A 24,002-nucleotide genomic window follows, 5' to 3' on the forward strand; every position below is an offset into this window, starting at 1 on the left:
GCGGCGCCGGAAAGACGGCGCGAGTATTTAAGGATGTCAGAGAATGTTTCTGACATTCTCTGACAAAACCTAACCCTAATTCGTTACGGGTGAATAACGAATGAGCTTCGTTTCGTTATGTGGTTCGTTAGCGGGAGTGTGACGAACTAGCCTTAGTTCGTTATGCCAATTCGTTAAGGGTCCAGTTCGCTATGGAGACTAGTTAGTTAAAAGGGTTCAATTCGGTATAACGTCCAATTCGTTATAGGGTTCAGTCGTTATAAAGGTCGATCCGTTATGAAGTAACGAACTAGCAATTCGTCATGAGACCGGAGTAACGAATGAATCCCATGTCGTTAAGGACCAAGTAACGAACCAAACTTTTATCAGAATGACAGAACAGTCCCTGGACTTAGAAAGAATGAGATAATTACATAATAGTACTTAGACTTTGATAATTATGAAAGACACCTTTAAAGGTGAACGAGTAAAGATTAACTAAGCGGGTAATGATTCAATGAAGTAAAACCGGCTTAGACGCGTAAGACTAATTAAGTAGCATTGAGACTGGCTAGAGTAGTATTTGATATTCGATTGTTAAAACAGTTAGACGCGCACAGCTCGAGAAGGAGTAATTAGCTGAAGAAGTAACCGAGCTCAGGTGAGTTTCTAGCCCCATTTCCTTGTTATGTTTTCGGGGTTGTGTGCATACTCGACGTGAAGTGTGAATACACTTACCTTAAGTGATAAGTGTATGCTATAGATGATATATATAAGTTAGCTATTATATAATGCTTGTCGGTGCGTGAACGATCTTCGGGTATTGCACGTATCGTCAAGGAGAATGATTGTCAGGTGATTATTAGTGTGTATGAATGCTATGATGTGATTTGCTTAATAATGTACTGATAGGAAGTGTGTGATATACAAGTAGAAGTAGAGTGTGATAGAAGTGGATCGGGGTTAGTAAGAGTGATAGTGGCATGACGATGGTACGTGGTAGGGTGAGCCTATACGTGCCTTCGTTATTAAAGTAGCATGACGTGAGTGCGTGGTAGGGTAAGCCTATGCGTGCCTCCGTTATTAAGTGGCATGACGATAGTACGTGGGAGGGAAAGCCTCTACGTGACTTCATTAAATAAGTGGCATAACGTGAGTACGTGGGAGGGTAAGCCTCCATGTTCTTTCGTAAACAAGTGGCTAAGTCGTTAGGGGAAGTTAAGTGGTTAAGTGATAAGGTGAGCAAGATAGATATGCATGTAGTGGTTGTATGGTAAGTTGCTTGATTAACTAGAACTCACTCAGCGTAGCTGACTTTTAGTATGCACGCAGGTGAGCAAACTAAAGAGCCGGCATGAGGATAGCACATGGCATTGATTGAACAGCTGGCATCTGAAGATGGAAGAAACGATGTTTTAAATATGAAATTTTATGTTATGGTTTTAAAGAAAAGATTAAATGTTTTGTAATAAACGGTTAAAGTTTTATATTTCGCGAAAATTTTAATTAACTCTGATTTGTAGAACTGTGTTTATGAGTAAATCCAACACCAAAGTAATGCTACCGGTAACGGGGCCTTACAGAAAACCCAATATCCACCATTTTACAGTTGCGGACGTCATTAAACGTCGGAGTAAATTGTTAACAAACAGTCAGATGTATCATGTTCGATTTCTACAATATAGCAAGTGTGAAAATTTTAAAAACCTATCGCCCACCACAAGGGGCAATAGTCTAATGCACCCCAAAAAAGAACGACACAACATATAATACACATAAACATCCGCACGGCGCACAAGCACCATTCGAAACAACCCACTCGAGCAGCGCAACCCCCAAACTTGTTAGAAAGTACATAATGAGATAAAGGAATAAGACCCCTAAAAATCTATATCTTAGTTTAGTGCTCAAATCAGGGTATGGGCTTGTAAGCAACACTGGACTAGGGGACCTGAAGAGATAAGATTCCGGATTCGGGTCAGATCCGGGAACAAACTCAAGTATGACACAACTATCAAAAGAGAAAATGCCAATAAGGGAGGAACACGCCCACAACCGCATCCACTAGAGCATATAAGTCCAAAGATGCCACATAGTCGGAGGTACACATGGGACCACCATCGTACCCGAGCTGTGTAGGAATAAGCACCGACATGGAAACACTACTTGTATAGCAGGTACCCGCGACACTAGTGCGACAACCACACTAAGGAGACACCAGTGATGAGCAATGGGCTCCGCACATAACGAAATCCATGATCTCCACTATGATGGTTGCCAAAGGGAGAAATCGGTTATTACCATGACACGTGGCAAACATTCCATACGTTTATCTATAATTAGAAGACTCCATCACACGGTATAGGCATTATGATCTCACTCTATCAACTCTCATTATACTCACAACTTATCGTACTGATTCTAACGCCGGAGGGTGGTTACATGAGCCCCCCCCCCCCCCCCCAACACACACAAATTTCATGTAACGAGGCTAATGACATTGTTAGTTTTGCAAATCACAACACATTCATACTCGGATTCAGGATTCTCGGTCGAACACACCTTGTGAAAATACCCGTTTAGACCCTAGTTAAAACAGTGTTTCTTCAGTACTTGAATTTATAAACTTCATATATAGTGTAAACATGTAAGGCCCCGTTACCGGTAGCCTTACTTTAGCGTCGGATTTACTCATAAACACAGTTCTACAAATCAGATTTTATTAAAACTTTCGCGGAATATAAAAATGTAACTGTTTATTACAAAACATTTATTTTCTTTAAAACCATAACATAAATCATCACATTAAAACATCATTTCTTCCATCTTCAAATGCCAGCCGTTCGATCCATGCCATGTGCCAACCTCATGCTAGCTCTTTAATCATATTCACCTGCGTGCATACTAAAAGTCAGCTACGCTGAGTGAGTTCTAGTTAATCAGGCGACATACAATACATACACATATATTACATACATACATATCTTAACCTTGTATAATTATCCATAAGAGGACGTCACATAATATCTATTAAAAGAACTATTACTATTTCCTTACTATTTATATTCTCCATAGAAGGACACTCTATATGTATATTCTCCATAGAAGGAATCATCCTATATACTTTCATAGAAGGAACACTATGCTTTCCATTAAAGGAACACTATGCTTTCCATCAAAGGAACACGAGGCTTTCCATTAAAGGAACACTATGCTTTCCATTAAAGGAACACTATGCTTCCCATCAAAGGAACACGAGGCTTTCCATTAAAGGAACACTATGTTTTCCATTAAAGGAACACTCTGTATATTATCCGTATAGGGAACTTTGTATATAAGTTATCATTTAATATCCATATAAGGAGACAATCATAGCTATCCTTGGCAATACATGCAATATCCGAATATCGTTCACGTACGACAAGTAATCATCCCTGCATTTCATAAAATATTCATATCTTTATTTATAACCTAACGGTATATGCAGTATCCGAAGATCGTTCACGTACCGACAAGCAATCATTCATACCGTACACATATATCACATAGGGCATACACTTATCACTTAAGATAAGTGTATTAATTGATCACATCGAGTATGCACACAGCCCCGAAAACATAACAAGGAAATGGGGCTAGAAACTCACCTGATCTCAGCTACTTCTTCTGTTAACGGTTACTCCTTCTCGAGCTGTGCGCGTCTAACTGTTTAATAATTGAATATCAAATACTACTCTAGCCACTCTCATTGCTACTTAATCAGTCTTACGCGTCTAAGCCGGTTTTACTTCATTGAATCATTACCGGTTAGTTAATCGTTACTCGTTAACCTTTTAAAGGTATCTTTCATAATTTAGCAAAGTCCAAGGGCTAATATGTAATTAAATCATTCTTTTATAAGTCCAGGGACCATTCTGTCATTCTATTAAGCTTATAATTCGTTACTTTGGTCTTAGCGAATTGGACTTTCTAATTCGTTATCTCTGTTAACGGATGGTTTTAACGAATCAAGGGTAATTCGTTACCCTTTTCCTTAAAGAATCGGATAAAGAATCAAGCCTAGTTCGTTAGGCTTCCTTATGCGAATCAGCTAAAGAATCACCCTCTGATTCGCTAAGCTCCCATAACGAACTAGCTAAAGAATCACCCTCTGATTCGCTAAGCTCCCATAACGAACTAGCTAAAGAATCACCCTCTGATTCGCTAAGCTCCCATAACGAACTAGCTAAAGAATCACCCTCTGATTCGCTAAGCTCCCATAACGAACTAGCTAAAGAATCACCCTCTGATTCGCTAAGCTCCCATAACGAATCACCAATAGTTCTTATCCGGACTTTGACTCAAGGGTCAAAGTCAAAATCGTCAAGAACACAGATTAGTCAACATATCTTAGATCTGCAATTAAACCTTCGTTTCTTAACCAAATCTCACGATTTTGGTATCAATGGAATCGTCTGACCAGCGCCTACAAACACTAACCATCAAATCAGCCAAACTTTCGTGTTTTAAGGGTGCGATTTAGGCATAAGGGTTACGGGTTCGTTTATCAATCGATTAACCCATCAAATCTTAACCATTTTCAGTAAGTTTAGCTTTGTTGGATTCGTTTTTACCATACAAACACAGATCTATCATTTCTAGACTAATCCAAACCTAAACGAACAAGTTCTCGATATAAACGTACCGTAAACGAGTCGAACTACGAACACGAGCTGGTCTTTGATGTTGCTTTGGTTCGTCACGACGATCTAGCACCAACAAGCTCGGGTTCTCGCCTTTGGATCTTGGTTCGAATTGTAAGACGGTGTTGTGTGTGTTTTCTAAGGTATAGGCTATGGTGTAGAGATTGATAATAATGGAAAGGATTAGGGTTTAAGGGGTATTTATACTCCCTTAAGCCTATGGAGCTAAGACCCATCTTTCCCTTTTGGTCTATAATTAAGTCCATCTAAAAGCCTACTTATTCTATTATATTTATTATTATTATTATTATTATCCGAACGAAAAATTGGAATGTTACAAAACAACCACTAGGTTATTTATATATATATATTAATTTTGAACTTTTCTAGACAAAATGGTGCTTTAAGTGTTGTACTGCATGCTTAGTCAATTGTATATTATTCTTTTGTTTGTTATCTCTACACGTGTGATGTTGCTTTACACCTGTCTCGGTGTCGCTGTTCCTTATGATAACATTTACTCTCTTTCATCAGATGATCAGAAGACTCACCAAGATCATCTTGCATTTGTGTCTTCATACACCACTGAGCCACCGACATCATCATCTTGCATTTGTAGTTCTCTTACGATCACCGTTGTTGCCGGATTCCGTTTTGGAATCCTAGGAGACGGCGGTGGCTCCGAGATATGGGTTTAGGTTCCCTTTTGGGTGACGATAGTGGTGGAGGCCGGCGGCTATTAGTTATCTATGGATGTGGCGGAAGTAAGAGAGTGGTGTTGTCCACCGTCTGTCCTCCGATTACGACTACCCTAGGTGGCGCCGGTATCGGTGACAGAGGTAAGACGGTGAGGCTGTGAATTTGTGTTTTTTATATTAATTATGGATCTGTGGTGTAGTTAAGAGTTTGTCAAAGTCTGATTTTGGATCTGTGGTCGTTAGGTGTTGTTGATGTCATTACTTTGCGCCTAATAACCATTGTTGCCTTCGAATTTGTTGTTGTTGTTGCTGGCTGTCAAATATTGTTGAAGGTATGGATGATAGTTGTGATTTTTAATGTCTTTTTGTTTGATATTGGGTCTGTGGTTGGATTTTGTTTTGCTTTGACTTTCAAGTTTGACCTTTAAATTGGTTGATTGTGGTTGTAGAGTACCCTGTCCGATTCAGATGGTACAACAAGCAAACTGAAAGGTGCAAACTACATTTGAAAAAGATAAGTTGATTTGAAAAAGATAAGTTGTGTCTGTGATGCAATGATTTATGACTGAGCATTGAGCTTATCGGTATCACTGTTACATGAAGTCGGTTGTGGTTTTTAAATATTAGGGGCTATGATGCTGTGCAGAGCCCTTTGTTGGAATCCTCTCACATATGTTTGTCACTTTGTTGTATCTTGGCGGGGCATTAATTATGATAATTAATGTAGATCCTACCTTCACGAGTGACATCTGAGCCTCTCCGGACATAAGAATGTGTGACAATACCTCCTTTTAAACCTCCTTTTATTTGTGGCTTGCGGGCTCAAAAACAAAATTGGGCGCAACAGTTAGCTTCGTTAATTGTCGCTCATATTTCTCATGGCTGCCTCTTAGCCACAACTATTGTTTAATTAGCGAATTGTGTACGGTCTTTGGTTGTGATGATATTCCAGTTTATGGCGTGGCAATCTGTTTGCAGTCGTATACAGGACCTGAGCCACTGCCAACATAAACGAATTTACAGTAACAATTGGCGACGCTATGATAATACTACAGTTCATGACATGGTAATATATGCTATATTTGTATGTCATAACTGAGCGTTTTATTTATAATCACATTTTATTTATAATCACGTTTCTGTTTTTTGTTAGCTCAAACCCTGGCGCAACGCGCAAGGAACCAAACTGCAGCAAGTTCCTTCAGTTACGTTTTGCCTTATTTACTTCTTTACAAAGCAAAGTTGTGTTTTTGGGTATGTTCTTCATTGGTTTTTCTTTATTCAAATCCAAAGTATATCATTAAAAATTTGACGTGTCGAGCAGGAAACAAAGTTTTCTTCTTCTGGTATTCACACCTTGCTACAGCTACTGTAATTTTTTTGGTTGTGAGGTCTAGAACGTGGGAATCGGTCGAGGAACATCTGTTTTGGAGATGGTGGCAACTTTTGAAAAGGCCTATAAAATTTATATTGTCATTTTCATGTTTTATTTCTTTTGTTCAGGTGGATTCGGGTCATTTCCGGTAATCGATTACTGTTAAAAACAACACTGACTTAAGATAAAAAAAAAGGAAAAAGAAAATAGCTTTAGTATAATAGTTTTGACCTGCCTGGCCCGGACCCAACCTATGACATTCTTTGTGACTTTTTTTATTTAACCAGTTGTAGTTTTTAAACGTAACCGATTACGAATTAGTTGCCTTGCGTTCTCAAAAGAATGAGAACAACTGTGATGACTGGATTTGAAGAATCAGTCAAAGTGTTGCTTCTTGAAAAGTTAGGAGGAATTGTTTGACTCGGATGGACCTTATATTTGTGATTTCGTCTCTTTAGAAGTTCAGATTGGTTTATGGATCCTCGAGATGTTTCAGGTCAATAAATCTCTGTTTCAAATTGGTAGGAAGTAATTTATGATTCAAAATTTGAAGAAAAAAAAGGTTGATTTTGTTTGTGTGTTTGTTGCATGTCTTCCCATTGATAGACGAAATCCTATCGCTAGATTCTTTTGAGGTTAGGAAATACAGGTAATTAATTCGGTTTGGTTTTCGACTTTCGACCAATATTTTTTTTACTTTTTTATATGTTATTCGTTTATAGTTCTCATAATAGTTATAATGCAGGCCTCATATCATGTTGCAAGCATTGTGTGAACGAACCTGAGCCTATTTCGGTACACATTTTGAGTTTTATTACCTTTCAAGCAAAAGGTTGATTGTGTTTGTCTCCTGTTAACTTTTCTATTTCCTCCTTTTGATTAGAAAATGAATTGCAGGCTACAGACTATGACAATTGCAGGCTGCGAAGGACCGGAACCGAAACATCAAAAGAGCACCAACTAAAACGGGGAAAATATCTTTTTGCTAATAAATGACAAATATGGCCACACTCTAATTAGGCAAATCACAAATGCCTAATTAACTGACTTTTGTAAAGGTTGTTGATGTGATCTTAAGCTGTATTATTGTTAAAAACTTGGAATAGTGACATGAAGTTCGAGTAGAACTTATTTCGTTTGTGTATTTGCAAGTGCAAGGTGCTAGGACGTAAGTCGTCACCTACTCAAAAAATTAATTGCGGCGGGTCTAAATACTAGTTTGATACTAATTACCATCGTTTAACCTTCACACTACTTGTTATCTCATTTGTTTTATAACATTCCATGGCTAAGTCATATCTAAATTACCTACAATAATAGTAATCATTTTACATACGATTTTTTTAAGCTTGAACGTGACATGTTACTCTTTTCTTTCGATAAATGCTTGAGCTAGAACGGCATTCATTTGCCTCTGCGGTTTGGTCCCAAGTAAGCTAGCAACACTGTTGTAGATAATTCATTTGTACGTTAGATATAAATCCACGCTACATTACAACTAGAGGACAATTTGCAATACCTTGACCACAAAAATTCGGCATAGAGTTAAGGCGGTCATTTTCTGTACATTAAGGAACATTTGTCTGGAATATGAATCTAGCTACAAACATTTGTCCTATACTAATCTAGTTATAACATTTGTCCGGAAGATGAATCTAGTTACAAATTCTGTTTTGTCCTCAAAAGGCAATTTGGTTTCAAGTCTCTTTCTGCTTCTTCCTACCATACTTTATGTCCATTTCTTTCCCCGACAGCAAAGGGGACCAGTGTCTGGTGTTTTGTTTCTTTAGGTTTGGTTTTGTTTCTTTAGGTTTGTTTGAGATAAAAATTTTATAAATTTTCTTAATTTAGTTAAACTTCATGATTTCAAAAAAGTGTTGAATAAATATATTAAATGTATGGGACCAATGCCTGTTCTTTCATAATACGAAAAATCATAACATGAGACATTACATAATGTGTAGGGTTCACATATGTCATTAATATTCCTTTAGTCTATTGTAACAAGGACCACCAAAAAATCGTCTTTTTTGTTATATATATACACCTATAGTCTAGCTAGGATATCTGATAAACATAACACGCAGACTCTAATATTTGAATCCTCCATGGAAGATTCACAATCACTCTCCGTTGAGAGCTTTTCATACACTTGGTTAGTGAACCAAAACCACCCGCCTCTCGATAGCCCAAACCTCTCCTTTAGATTCTCGTTTGATGGCGCTTCTTTCATCGAGATGGATCCTAACCTTACACCTTCCAAAAGGTTTCTCGTTAACAAAGATTTCGATTTCGATGTACCAAAATCCCAACCCCATGTGACCCTTGTCCACGCTGATAAGCTTATCTCAAACGGTTTCTTGGTACCTTTGAAGTCATATTCCAACTCGAATATTCCTGTTTCACCTCTCTCTTCTTCGACTCGAGAGGAGGGGTGTTTCCGTAAAAGTCTGTCCATGTCATTAAGTAAATGTAATAAGCTACATAAAACAATTATTCAAAAGTATATGGATTTGATTAGACCACTTTGGTACAGAATGAGACGCGGAAGGTCCAGAAGTAGTAGTAGAGTACAAGGCGTAGAGAACCGGGGTCTAGGTTCTAAGACAAGTGGGGTGTGTTGGGGTGCAAGATGTTGTGATTCTGAGATCTCAATTCATGAGGCAGTTGTACATTGCAAGAAAACAATTGGTATGGATTAGATTGAGTAATTACTAGCTAGTTAGTAGTTACATATATACTTTGTAAACTTCTAGATAGATATATATAATTCGTGTAACCGTGGGTTGCATAAAATATGAAATTATAATTAGCCTTCTTATAATTATTCTGGTTGTAAGTGCTAGTGTCATTTACTTGTTTTATGCTTTTAAGTTAGTAGTAAACGTGTGGGTGTTCTAGTTAGAAGGAGATGAGGAGGAGGGTATTTCTTAGAGGAGACTTAAATACATCAATAAACAACTACTTAATCAACCTTCAAGTTGCAAAAATAAACATATTCTTGTACTAAACAATCACACATATGTATTAAATGTTGGTTTAACTTTTTACTTGATGCAAGTTTGGGTGGTTTGCGAGAATCAACAACGAGACCAAAGACTACAAGTTCGTATTTAAATTGACACAAAGCGTAAACGTAACCAACAAAGATGAATTCTCAATACATAAGGAGCCGCTTGATTTATCAAATAATTGAAATTATAAATTGACTCGTAAATTTAGATATTAAGACTATAACTAAAGACTTAAATTAAGGGGGTGTCTGGAATTGCTTCTTGAAATTGCTTATGGCTTTTTTAAGAGGCAAAATGTCCAAAATGCCCCTCCAAAAGCACCTTAAAGCTAAATGTCCAAAATGCCCCTCCAAAAGCACCTAAAAGCTCCAGGAGGAGCTTTTAGGTGCTTTTGGAGGGACATTTTGGACATTTTGCCTCTTCAAAAAGCCATAAGCAATTTCAAGAAGCAAACCCAGACATGCTCTAAGTTAATGAGTGATTCACGATTTCCGTATGTTGGTCACGGGCCAGGTAACTCCACTTGCGGTCCAAGTTATATTCATTTGAAGTTTGGGTCTTTTCCATTGTGTTTCTCCTTGTCCAACTGATCCAAACAAGAGTGTATCAACTCTTTGACTAGTTACTTGCCATTCATGTTATCAAATTGTTTCAATAATTCGGGTTTATTCCAACAAAGAATCCATGCCTCATGTATTGTTACAAAACGTATTTGGTTACATGCATTTTATTTGTTAATAGCTTTAATATTAACGAGAGGATGTGGCATGCACATTGCCGTAGTTCAATTTCGAATAAAAATTATATCAAAACTCATATAAATATAAGTGTGTTGTGACTGTACATCCTGAAATTTATGAAACAGTATATTCGAATAGAAACAAATTATGTCACATCTATCAAAAACCATAAAAAGAAACGAATATTGAATCATTAATAACATTCACATTTCTTCCATCAAATTTAGTGAGTGTGGTTTTTATGATGTAGCAAGTGGTTTAGAGTGTTATGATTAATGAGAAAGAAAATGTATTGATATTTTTATATATTTAAAATGTAACTGTTTATTTTTTAAAGTGGTTCTAAGTAAGTGAAGAAAAAAGAAAATGTATTAATAGAAGTATAAAGGAAATGTTATTTAGAGATATGTTTTTTTTTATTATTTCATTATAATTTACTATAAAACGATTACAATAGAGTGGCAGGCAAACGGGCAACAAGCTGCGCCGCAACCCCTTTTGAATAGCAAAGCCAATCCTGCTAAAAACGAAGTTTTGGGACCTAGAAGCTGAAGAGGTTTCGTGTATGACGCGCTGAACCATACTCAAAAATTTCACAGCCTCTGGGGCCAGTAAACCAAATATATCAAAACTTCGTTTTTTATATTTGAAGATAAGAAAGAAAATTGTAAATACACAAAGGCAATGGACGAATTTCTAGTGGAAGCTAGAGTGATGTTTTGATGAGAGAGACTGAGACGTCATCTAAAATCATGAACTCTTTCAAACACCGTTTATAATTTTTATACTTGGATTAAAGCAAAGTTTCACTATTAGTCCCTAATGCCCAACACTAAACTTTAGAAGCCCTTCTACTTTGTCCAAGCGCTCCTTAGCCCTTCAAGAATTATTTATTACACAGCAACAACCCGTGGGCATAAAGAACCCATCATTCAAATCTTTTGGAGCCTAGTAGTCCATGCAATAAAAATGTGATTACATTCCATTTGTGTACAAAACACACACACACACACACAAATAGAAGAAGAAATAAGCGTAAATCAAGTTGAGTATTTTGACAGAATCAATTCCCAAGATATAGTGAATCAACGTGTTTAGAATCATTTATCGTCACTGTACCCCATAGTGGCATAGTGATAAACCAGCTAAACTGCTAAGCAGTCAAAAATTTCCAATAACCAAAAATTATGTTTGGCTCTTATCAATTTATTATATAGAATGAGTCTTTATTAAATGGTTTTCACGTGACATAGCAACCGTTTTACAGTGAAAGTTTACTTTGTTGTTGACAAATTAATCAACGGCAAGTCCGTGTTAACTATTACATCGCTAAATGCTAGCTAGTTACGGTTCGTGAAACAGCCACAACCCTTTAAATCATCACAGAAAGTCATCATCTCAACATCAACCATATGCAAATAGTTTCCTGGACCGAACCGACAACCCTATAATTAGTCCGGCAAACTTCATGAAGAGTTCATTTCAAATTGTTGAAAATGTGTCATCAAAGTGCCACGTTATATATACTGACCCATGGTCATGACATGTAATTCACATATATTAGACTAGTTGCTTGCGGCTTAATTACGAAAGTTTTTTTTGAACGGCATTGATTACAAAAGTAACAACCAAAGAAGATTGCTATAATCATTTTGAAGATATTCCCAATTATAAAACCTTTTCACCCAAGTACACACCATTCTTGGTAAGAATTAACCATAGTAGCTATTTTCTCTTATAAGACCTAAACTATACACTATTAATGAGCCTGGTCATAAGTGGTTCATATATATATTATTGAATCAAACTATTACTTTGAGTTTGGGGCGTTACTATTAATATTGTATACTTTCTTGTCCCACCAAAACAAATAACTAAGCCAAGGTTGGATAGGGCCCCAAGCACATCACGTGGAATGTATAATAAGAAACACTTACATTATAATACCCCATTTCGAGAGAAACCATTTGAGGAAGCACAAAATTGAATTCGACAATGACAAAGTGAGATCACAAGGAACAACCGAGAACATAAATTGCATCACAACGTGCTATGGTTGTATAATGAGTAAACTACGTTCTATAGAGTCGTTTTCTAGCTATGGGATCGCTCATCAAAATAGAAAGCAAAGAAGCGTACTTATATACTTTTAAGAGATAAGAGAATAAGTCTGTGATATGATATAGATATACTTGTAGACAAAACTTGGTTCAACTATCTCAAAAACCAAAAACGACAATGCTTGACTCTTTTTTACTGTTAATGTGGTGGACTCACTGGTGGTTTTCTTTAATGGGTTATAACACAACAAAGTAATTAATGGGCTTTTTCCTGGTTTGGGCTTTGGTTACTCTCTATTGGTGAAAGTTTCAGTCCAATCGAAATCGATTGTGCTAATGTGCTGTATTTAACGTTCAGTATAAGGTTCAAGAACATGTTGGATAATTCTTGTAAACTCTCCACAAATCTGGTTTTAACTAGGGAATAAACCTTTTTCCTTTGTAAATCATTATATTTTTAACACTAAATTATTATAATTTATATATGTTAAAATCTCAAGAGAACAATGACCGTCAAAATCCATTAAAAACTATATTTCCTTAAAAAACGGACCCAGGCCCGGCTATGAGCCAAGGCAGGGTGGTCGACGGCCACATGCCCGACTATCCGATAGGCCAAAAAATTAACAAATTAAAAAAAATAATTAAAAAAATTCCCGGCTTTTTTATGGTGCTGCAATGGCGATAAAATTGGAGACAAGAGGATGAAGATACAAAGGATGGAGATGAATTGCACATGTTTCAATGTCTTGTCTTTAAACCCCACATATAATTAATACTAATATAATATTATTATGCATGTACTTTCTAGTTTCTATCTATCCTCGGTTTTCTATTTATTTATTTTTTGAAATATAAACTTTCTATTCTATTGATATATTTGACCAAACTTCAAAGTCCATGTGTGTCAGTGTGTGTGATTTCCACTAGCAATAAAACGATAGATTTTTCTAAATATGTGTAAAATATTAAGAATAATAATCGTGACACGGTAACAAATTTATTTCCTTTAACCTTAAGTATATATTTTAGAATATTTTAGAGATCCATCGTTTTTATATAAATTTATATATTAGGTGCCAATTTATTTTAGCTGTACTGCGGCCATGAATTCTTAGTGTTATTCAGGAATGTAATATATATATATTTTTAAGAATTTGTACTTAAACTTATAAAACCTTCAAACTTATAACCAAAGTCTATAATCTAAAGCCAATTACCCAAATCATAACCGACTCATTTAAAATGTTCTTTAGGAGGCGGCTTGGCGATGATATCTATTGAGAATAATGTGTTGGATGACATAAATTATAAAGAATTGATCGAGAGTTTTACTTCAAAAAAGCTAGGAGAACGTCAGGTCTCGTTTGGGTATTTAAATTAAAGTATTTTGATACAATATTTATGTTTTGTTTGTTGAAATCGCAATTGCCATCGTATCATTTACTTTTTATTTTTGAGTTACTTAATTTATATTTTATTTAAGGCCTGAATTAATATTCGCCTTTGGCCCAAAATTTTTTTACGACTCTCGGAGCCGGCCCTGAACGGACCCTCCATTTGAAATAATATATGTTGGACGTAATTCTCATCTTGATGTCTGTCATGTCCGTGGGATTCATTAATGATGTAATGAGTTTATGGGGTTGCAATTAGGGTTTTATTATATTTAGTAATGTCTTGACTAACATGTTAGGTTAGTCTATATAAACCGAGTTATGGCTAGACATTAGAAATATACACACGAGATGCAACCGAATTAGGGTTCATCTAGAGAAACACGAGTTATGTGTAATAGGGGTTTTTGAGTTATATTTCCTCTATATATTATTGAGAGTTATTCAATATAAATTATTGTGTGTTTACGTTTTGATGAGTTATATCAATTCATCTTTGAATATACAACCTTTTTATTATGTATTTCATTACCTATCCTTCAAAAACATTGACTAAATTTATTATAGTTTGTGGTTATTGAATCTTCTTCTAACATTGTACACTAATTAATTAATTAATCATTAGCCAAAGTACTGTTGTATTAAGCAAACTACTATTACTTATTTAATTATTTCAGTTGCCAATGCCCAATAATATATTATCAGTTTCTTATATGTCTATTTTCTATTCATCAGCCGATTTTATCAATTATGTGATTATAAATTCAATTAGTAGACAAAAATTGTAAAACAAATAGAGTTTAGAATAACAACGTTGTTATTTTCTTATAAAGGCCAACCTTAAATCCTTAATATATACATCAAGTTAATTAGAACTTCCCTAGCTATGCTCTTCATTTGCCTAATCATTAAACCCTCGTTACTTGTTACAGTACTCGCACTGATAACGGTTTTACGCCTAATCCCGGAGATATCACCGGAACTTCGACCATTTTCTCGCTAGACTTTACATGATGTTCGATATCTTTGGTGGACCCACATGTGTTTCGATGATACCATTTCCTTTGTGTTTTGGGTTTTTTTTCCGCTAATAGCAATCCCTATATCATTTGGGAAAAGGTCTTGTAACACGAAAGCATGAACAATAGTTGTCACCAGTAACCCGGTCACTGTTACTGTGGCAACAATTGTAAGGGTTAGTGACAACGCTTTAGTTACAATATTTGGAACCTCGCTTGAGTATCTTAACGTGGCTATAGCAGCTCCAGTCACTGGGAAAGTGTATGCCCACCACGCTAACGAGAATTTGAATCCTCTAAAGAAATTTACACGAACCGCCTGCAATGTAACAACAATGAACCATTTTAATATTTCGATTGTAAAAAGACACAATATTAACTATAGAGAAAATCACAAAAAACACCATTTTGACACATAAGTTTGAAGAATAGCCTTGACATTATCCTTTTACAAAAATGTCTCTTTTTCTTAGTTAAAAAAATATTTCAAGCCAACCAGAACTTTCCACGTGGCACATCTTGTTGCAACCGTAACAGATTTCTATTTGGTGTAACAAATTTTCATATGAGGCAAGAGAATGGATTTATTGTGCCAAATGAAAATCTGTTGCACCAAGTAGCACTTGTCAAACACTTGTTGATTGAAAATTTTAAAGTTAATGCTATTTTGTCAAACTCATTGGTCAAAATGGCTATTTTGATGATTTTCCCTTAGTTATATGCATAATGAACTCACTCGAAGAGAACCGAACTAACCAGTGAAAAATAGAGAAACATGGCAATGAAATACGCGATTCGTGATCCATAATCGAATGACCCATTAATTTTAGCCCAAGCCATAGAAGCAACACTAGGCGCCGCAACAAATAAAAAGAAAACCGGATGAAGCTCTTTCGGGAGAGTCTCATTTGTGGGAAGCCTTTGATACAATGTCACAAACAAGACCGTATAATGTGCCATCCCAACCGCAAAAAAGAAAATCGGGCCTTCTTTCAATCCCATCGACGCCCCTAATAACGCCCCAACAAAATTCCCGACCACCGATAAATGGTTAGACGGGTTTGCCACCTTTGACAACCTCCTCTGCCCGCCTGACATCCACTGCCCGTAAATCTTAAGCTCAAGGATAAATACCGGCGTCATTAACACGTACCATAGCCAATGTGGCAAACTTGTAGTGACATCTTCCGGAACCCCAATGCCCAAAAAGAGTAAAGCGATCCACGGGGCGAAAAAAAAGTTAACCCGAATCGGGTGGTAGTATTCTCTACGGACTGCTTCATAGTAAAAGATTACTTTTAGAAGGTATGTTGAGGCCACAATGGCAAACAAAAGGATTGATATGCACCATAATATGTAGTTAACTCTAAGGCTTATATGAATAAAATGGGTCCAAGCCGTTGAGGCATTTTTCCACAAAATCGCTTGGCTGCTAACGCCGAGACATATACCGAATGATGAGATCGGAAAACGAAGAAGAAAAGGCCATTTTTTGTCTTCAGGAAGCATTATTTCTTCAGAAGGCTGTTAGACAGAACAATGAAAAATAAATTAAAACACTTGATGTTACAAACTTTAGCTTAAAATCTGTTCATTATATTTTATAACTAAACTCTTGCCTTATTTCCTAATAAATGATCACTTCAATAGAGATGGCAAACGAACATGAACTCAATTTGCAAACACAAAACCCGAAATATCCAAGAGTAATGGGACGAGTATTTAGGTATGGGACCATGTATGAGATTAGTTTAAAAAAATTTCATGGGTATGAGATGTATAAAGTATTAGGTGAAACGCGGCTCAGTTATCTTATACATACATACTCATTTACCCAAATTATACACATATAAATTTAATTTTTTTCTTTTGTTCTTGTGTAATGAAACAAAAATGTAAAGTTTTATATATCTAATTTCCTTAGGTGATCAAATTATAAAAAAAATTATAATCTAGTAAAAAATATATTTGGAAATCCAAGGGGTAATTTTTAACCACTAACTTGTATAATTGATACCCGGCAAGTAATTATTGTACATGTATTGGACCGGGTATGAGAATTTATTTTATAATCCAGTATGTGACTGAGACTATCAATACCTGTCACATTATGATCCTTAACCATAAACAACATAAACTTTTAAAGAAAAGGATTTGAACATACCCTAAGAGTTTCCAACTCGGGTCCTTCTAAAGCATCAAAGTATCTATCTGCAGGTAAACTCTCTCCTTGGATATTTTGGGGAGGGTTTATCTCTGGATCATTACGTGAAAACGACTTTCCACGTAAAACTGAAAGTTGTCTCTCAAGTCGACCCGACCATGTTTTAAACGCGTTGAATATGTTATCCTTCATCCCATCCATCCTTGGGTTTTTCACGGGTAGCACAAGACGCTCCGGGCTTTTCTCTGGGCCAGTTTCATTAATTTCACAGCCCGACACTCCAAGCTTCACGGTTTGGGCCGGGTTATCATTTCCGATTACTTCATTGTTTTCTTTGAACAAAACTCTTTTGGCATCCAATGGTGACGGTGGAATGCTAATTGAAACAGATTGTGTTGTTTGTTGGTAGGAAGGATCAACCGGGCTTACTACGTCGTTTCCATTGGGTCCCTGGCAAATTCAAACAAGTTCTAAGAACCAAAATGTGACAAAGTCCAACCATATATTGGATTGTAACATACACTAGTAACGCTATTATTTTCAATCGATTTATATTAAATCTAAAAATAGTCCATTAAATTTTCTTAAAGGTATAAACTAAAAGAATTACATCATATAAACTAAAGTCCACTCAAGCACCATCAAGTATCAACTAACTTTTTTTAAAAAAGGTTGGTTATTATTTAATAAGTGTAATCTTTAATATATTTGTCATAAAAGCAAAAGTATGAAAAATATAAAATGCTTGCTAGATGGTTTAACTCATGACCTAGTGGTGCAGTGTATGTTTCCCCTCACAAATGTAAAATTATGGGTCAAGTTCTTACAAGTTCAAGGTAAAGATGGAATTTAGGTGTAAAAAAATTGGTAAACAAAAACAAAAAAACTAGACAGTCTACACCCTCTGCCCAACATCCTTTGAAATTTGTAATGTAGTTTTTGTTTTGTAAAACCAATGGTTTCAAAACTGAAACTGTTATACACACATAATGGTCTAGTGGTATGGAATGATGTTCATTCTTTCAAAGTGAAGATGATGGGTTAAAATCATTGCAAGTGAAAGACTAGGGGGATTTTGATGGAAATAAATTTGTTGTTAAAAAAACTATTTTATAACTTTATATGATTAAAAAAGAAATATGATTATCATACACCCGTCAATGGAAAAAAGACAAAAAAAAATTGTCTTTATTATACACATATAAGGGTATGTATTTTCTAATAGAGATGTATGAAACTACAACCCCTTAACAAAATGTTGTACAAAACAGCATGTCAAACAATAAAAGAAACTTAAAATAAGAAATAAAAATAATACGAGTAATTATTTTGAAGCATCCTCTGAAAAATACGTATTATTTTAATGTTTTTCCTAACTTAAAAACCTGAACCTGTCATTGAGATTTGAAACCGACCAAGCCGTTTTGACCGGTCCTAAAACATTTACCAACTCTGATATTAGTTTACTAGTTACCAAACACGTTGCTCATATAAATATAATAGTAAAACATACCATAATCGGAAAGCTTGAGCTGCCACTTGGCTTCATAACGCCATCTTCAAAACCCAGAATTTGGTCTGAATCCGCAGATCTGATCGGTGATAGAACTACTCTAGAGGAATCCTTGCCGTTCTCCATTTTTATAGTCGATTTTATTTCTGCAAACAAAAAGAATATATATTAAAATGATGTATTAATAAAAAGGTTAACTTTTATGATGCAACAATCTTCATGCACATATTATATATAATGTTTTTGATCTTATTACAATGTATGATTTTGACAAAGACGCGGATCTTAATCTCTATAGACTTGTACATTTGTTGGTAAAATGTGAAGAAATGAGTTGTACCTTGAGAAATAAGAAGGAATGCTCTGTGCTTGAGACAGAGCAAGAGAGAACAGCTTATACAATCTTAAATGTGAAGCACTGTTATATATAGCACTCACTCTTCTCACTCTATTTCCACATTATTTTTTTCTTTTTACAAAAACAATATGATTATTGTCGAAGCACGAAATGAATCTAACCTGATCCATGACGATGTTTCCACGGATTTTCGAGATGAACGAACCACGTCTTGATCTTCTTCTTCAGCTGCTTGAAACCTGCAATGGTTTTTTGGGGGTGTGGAGGTGACTGCTAAGATATCCTGAGGATTTCTTGTTCACAGACACAAAAAAGTGGTGGTGGCTCTTATTGAGCATGACCCGCTAACAAGGAGGTGGAGACCTCCTTATATAGAGAGCCTCATGGCCACCATCATGATACCCTAATGGGCCTAGCCCAGTTAGGGTTAGCTCCACAAAACCCCCTCAGCCCAATAACATTGTATTAGTCCATGTAATAAAATAAGCCAAACATAATAGATTTAGGGTCGTAGAACCGGGTTTTAGTACCATACCCCTACAATTATTATACTTTAAAACACTTGTTATTTTAAATGAAAGTTAAAAACACTATGAAATACTTGAATAACTTTATATAGTTACTTTATTTTCGTCATTCGAAACCACATTATTTGGTCTGCTTTTATTTATTTATTTTAGAATATCTACTTTAGAGAGTAGTTAGTATTAGTGGAACATATTATGTATTATTTTGTATTATTTGTATTAATTATATTAACTCTAGAATATTCCCTTTAGAATAGGAATGTAGTTTCCATGTACGTACTTATCTATATGTACCTGTTTATGTGATAATGAAATCATCCTTTTGACAAACAATATCACCAAACAATATGGTATCACAACTAATATAGGATCTCGATCCATATTTTTCTCCCTTTCCTTCCTTCGCCGGATTTCGATTCAGCCACCCTAGTTTCGCCGCTGACCACCATCATGAGTGACAAAGCCGAAACTTCAAAACCAAATACTCTTCACCCGGTTAACACCGTCACCGACATCCAGAAGAAAGTTCGTGTTCTCGATGAGAAAACGGTCACGTACTCTGCTTGGGTGAAGCTCTTTCACCTTCATGCTCGTGGTTACGACGTACTCGACCACATCAACGGTACTTAACCGCCTCCGAAAACTGATCCGTCTTATGATCAGTGGATGAAGATCGATGCTATTGTCCTGCAGTGGATCTACGGAACACTGTCGGATAAGCTTTTAGATCGGGTTCTTGAACTCGAATCTACCGCCCTTGAAGCATGGAACCGTGTCAAAGCCTTGTTTCAAAATAACAAGGGTGCTAGAATGGCCGCATTGACAACCCAGTTTGTCACTCTTCAACTCTCTGCCATGCCAGATCTTGAGTCTTATTGTCAGAAACTTAAGTCTATTGCGGACCAGTTGAACGACCTGGGCAGATCCGTCAATGAACAAGCACTTGTTTTACAATTGGTCAGAGGTCTTCCGAGTGAGTTGGATGCTATTGGTACTATCATCAATAATTCCATTCCATCATGGGATAAAGCTTGTGATATGCTAGATCATGAACAGAGGAGAATTTAAGCCCGTGACTCCGCCGCTCCGTCTCAAGCCATGGCTGCCATTAACACCTCCAGCCACAACCGCCGTGACTTGAGCCAATCTCGTGGTACTGCCAAGCCCGGTTACCGTCGGTACAACACCAACTCTAACCGCACCGGAACACCGACTCAATACTCATCCCGTGACCACCAACCCCAACCAAACCGTGGTCAATCTAAACACCACGGTCCTCCCGCAAATCGCCAACAGTTCACTTCTCAAGGCCAGCCCAACTATTACCCTCATGTTCCTCCATCGTGGGCTGCTTATTGGGCTCCTCCTCCATGCCCGTATCCCACACAAGAGGGCTGGGCAGGTCAGTGGGCTGCACCTTCGGCTCCACCACAACAAACTCGAGCACCTCAACAATCTTCATGTGCTCAAGCTCATGTTACCGAAGTTAACCCACTCGAACCGAGGGAACTTGGAGCCGCTTTTCAAGCCATGTCTCTAGACTCGAGTCAACCGGAATGGCTTATGGACACGGGTGCATCAGACCATCTGACGCATAACCAAGGTATGATTACCACCGCCACCGCCGCCGCCACCACCACCCACCGCCACCGTCCGCCGCCACCACCCACCGTTTGCCACCACCACCACCACCCAACACCACTGTCAACCACTCACCACCACCACCGTTAACCACCACCACCACCACCCCCGTCGGCCACAACCACCGTCCACTACCACCACCATCCACCACCACCACCCACCGTCCGTCGCCACCACCACCCGCCACCACCATCCACCACCACCCGCCACCGCCACCACCCACCGTCCGTCGCCACCACAACCCGCCACCACCATCCACCACCACCCGCCACCGCCACCACCCACCGTCCGCCGCCGCCACCACCCGCCAGAACCATCCACCACCCACCACCACCGTTCATCACCACCGCCACCCATTGTCGGCCACCATCACGGTCCACCACCCACCACCACAACCGTCCATTACCATCACCCACCGTTCACCGCCTACCACAATTGTCTACCACCGCCCACTTCCATAGTTCGTACACCACTACCAATTGTTTTAGCAGTCTACAAACGTAAAATGACTTTTACCTACTATAATATATATGATATCTAACTACTTTTCAGCTTATGCAGACGATATCCAGTTTATAAAACAAACAGTATTATATTTTAATATTGCAGACCTTCAGACCACATATTCAGTTGCAGACATTAAATCATATGAAATCAGATTGCAGACATTTTTTATCTTAAAAAACAAACATCACCTAACTCTATTCTTGTTGGAAATGGCGATCGAGTACCAGTTGTCGGATCGGGTCATACCACCCTTCCCCACTCCTCGACCCCTCTCCAACTCAATAATATTCTTCACACACCTTCCATTATTAAAAACTTAATTTCTGTTCGAAAATTTAGTGTCGATAATTGGGTGTCTGTTGATTTTAATCCTTTTGGTTTTTCTGTGAAGGAATACCCGACTGGGAGGATCCTGAGCCGTCACAACAGTGACAGTCATATCTACCCACTCACAGCTCCCGCCACTCCGTCTGCTTCCGCCTTCGTAGCCCTCTCGGACACCACGTCTTGGCATCAACGTCTAGGACATCCAGGATTGCATGTTCTAGATTTTTTAAGTTCAAATAAGTTTATTCCTTGTGATAAACAAAGTCGTTCTTATCTTTGTAATTCGTGCCAAATTGCTAAGCACAAACGTTTACCATTTATTTTATCTAATTCTACTACTTTATTTCATTTTGATATATTGCATTGTGATTTATGGACCTCACCGATTGTGAGTAAAAATGGTTATAAATATTACCTTATCATCATCGATGATTTTACTAATTTTGCTTGGGTTTTTCCCCTTAAGTTCAAATCTGAAACATTCACCAAATTCACCCAATTGCATAACCTATCTACACACAATTTCACTGTTAAATAAAAACCTTTCAATGTGATATGGGAGGGGAATTTGACAACACCCAATTCAAAAATTCCGCTTCTCAACATGGTTTACAATTTCGGTTTTCTTGTCCTCATACCTCTCAACAAAACGGGACCGCCGAACGTATAATTTGTCGCATTAACGAACTTATGTTGTCCCTCCTCACTCATACTTCTCTCCCACCACGCTATTGGGTGGAAGCTCTTCACACCTCAACTTACCTTCACAACATCCTTCCCTCCAAACTACTAAAATTTAACACACCAACCTCGTTACTTTACATGAAACATCCTTCATACGACCACCTTCGTGTTTTCGGATGCCTTTGCTACCCCAACCAAACTGTCACCCGTCCACACAAACTCGCACCTCGGTCCACTCCATCGGGATTACCGTTGCCTCGATACATCCTCCGGTAAAATAATTCTTTCCCGACACGTCACGTTTGACGAATCGGTTTTTCCATTCTCCACCACCTTTACTCCTACACCAAACTCATATAAATTCCTTGATTCGGACCCCTCACCTATCATCTTTCAACAACCTACACCAAAATCCACACCTCCAGTGCCTTCTGTTACTACACCACCTAACACCCCCCTTAACCCATTACCAACCATAAACCCAATTCCTATATCAGACCCAAACCTCACTGATCTACACCCTATTTGTTCACCACACTCTCCTACCCACCCCTTAACTCACGCCCCCCCCCCCCCCCCACACCAAATAACCCACCCATGGTCAACACAAATCAACCAAATATTTCCTAAACCACCCAACCACAAACTGCCCATCCAGTGGCAACCCGTTCCAAGTCAGTCATCGTTACACCCAAGATCCCTTTCAACCTCAATGTCTCTTCCATATCACACTTACCCAAATCCCACATACATGCCTAGTCCGACCTCAACTGGTCTACCGCCATGAAAACAGAATACGATGCTTTAATAAATAATAACACTTGGGAAATCGTACTGCGTCCTCGTGACACACGTATTATACGTTGCATGTGGTTGTTTCGCCACAAGTTTCATGCAAATGGTACACTTGAAAGATATAAGGCACGGCTAGTTGTTAATGGAAAATCTCAACAGGTCGGGGTTGATTGTGATGAAACGTTTAGTCCGGTTGTGAAACCGACTACTATACGGACTGTTCTTAGTCTTGCTCTATCGAGGTCGTGGCCAATACACCAACTTGATGTTAAGAATGCTTTCTTACACGGGGAACTAAACGACACCGTATATATGTTTCAACCCCCGGGATTTGTTGACCCACAACATCCGAACTATGTTTGTAAATTAAAGAAATCATTATATGGCCTCAAACAAGCACCCCGAGCATGGTACCAAAGGTTCGCAACTTACATTACTAAGTGTGGGTTCAAGAGTTCTATTTCGGATACCTCTCTTTTATTCTACAAAAGAGGTAATGATATGGCTTACTTGTTGCTTTAT

At 37.6% G+C, this 24,002-nt stretch overlaps 4 protein-coding genes across 4 annotated transcripts; 3 read left to right on the plus strand and 1 right to left on the minus strand.

Annotated features, from left to right (window-relative positions):
- Positions 1-8,810: 8,810 nt before the first annotated feature.
- LOC143604446 (putative membrane-associated kinase regulator 6) lies at positions 8,811-9,650 on the plus strand. Its single transcript, XM_077080919.1, has one exon. It carries the CDS (start codon positions 8,843-8,845, stop codon positions 9,434-9,436), a length of 594 nt encoding a protein of 197 aa, XP_076937034.1. The 5' UTR covers positions 8,811-8,842; the 3' UTR covers positions 9,437-9,650.
- Positions 9,651-14,737: 5,087 nt separating this feature from the next.
- On the minus strand, positions 14,738-17,455 carry LOC143604444 (S-type anion channel SLAH3-like). The gene is made up of 3 exons (XM_077080918.1): positions 17,129-17,455; positions 15,721-16,488; positions 14,738-15,283 (listed from the first exon to the last, which is right to left on the minus strand). The coding sequence occupies exons 1-3, from the start codon at positions 17,327-17,329 to the stop codon at positions 14,945-14,947; spliced, it is 1,308 nt and encodes a 435-aa protein (XP_076937033.1). The 5' UTR covers positions 17,330-17,455; the 3' UTR covers positions 14,738-14,944.
- Positions 17,456-19,880: 2,425 nt separating this feature from the next.
- LOC143604447 (uncharacterized) lies at positions 19,881-22,440 on the plus strand. Its single transcript, XM_077080920.1, has 2 exons — positions 19,881-21,129; positions 22,066-22,440. The coding sequence occupies exons 1-2, from the start codon at positions 20,625-20,627 to the stop codon at positions 22,104-22,106; spliced, it is 546 nt and encodes a 181-aa protein (XP_076937035.1). The 5' UTR covers positions 19,881-20,624; the 3' UTR covers positions 22,107-22,440.
- On the plus strand, positions 19,977-20,594 carry LOC143604443 (uncharacterized). The gene is made up of 2 exons (XM_077080917.1): positions 19,977-20,129; positions 20,220-20,594. Exons 1-2 carry the CDS (start codon positions 19,977-19,979, stop codon positions 20,592-20,594), a joined length of 528 nt encoding a protein of 175 aa, XP_076937032.1.
- Positions 22,441-24,002: the final 1,562 nt, after the last annotated feature.

This window comes from Bidens hawaiensis, unplaced genomic scaffold, assembly GCF_021521415.1.
Source record: "Bidens hawaiensis isolate Kalapana, Puna unplaced genomic scaffold, B.hawaiensis_p1.1 tig00065116_1, whole genome shotgun sequence".
In the NCBI taxonomy this organism is placed as follows: Eukaryota; Viridiplantae; Streptophyta; class Magnoliopsida; order Asterales; family Asteraceae; genus Bidens; species Bidens hawaiensis.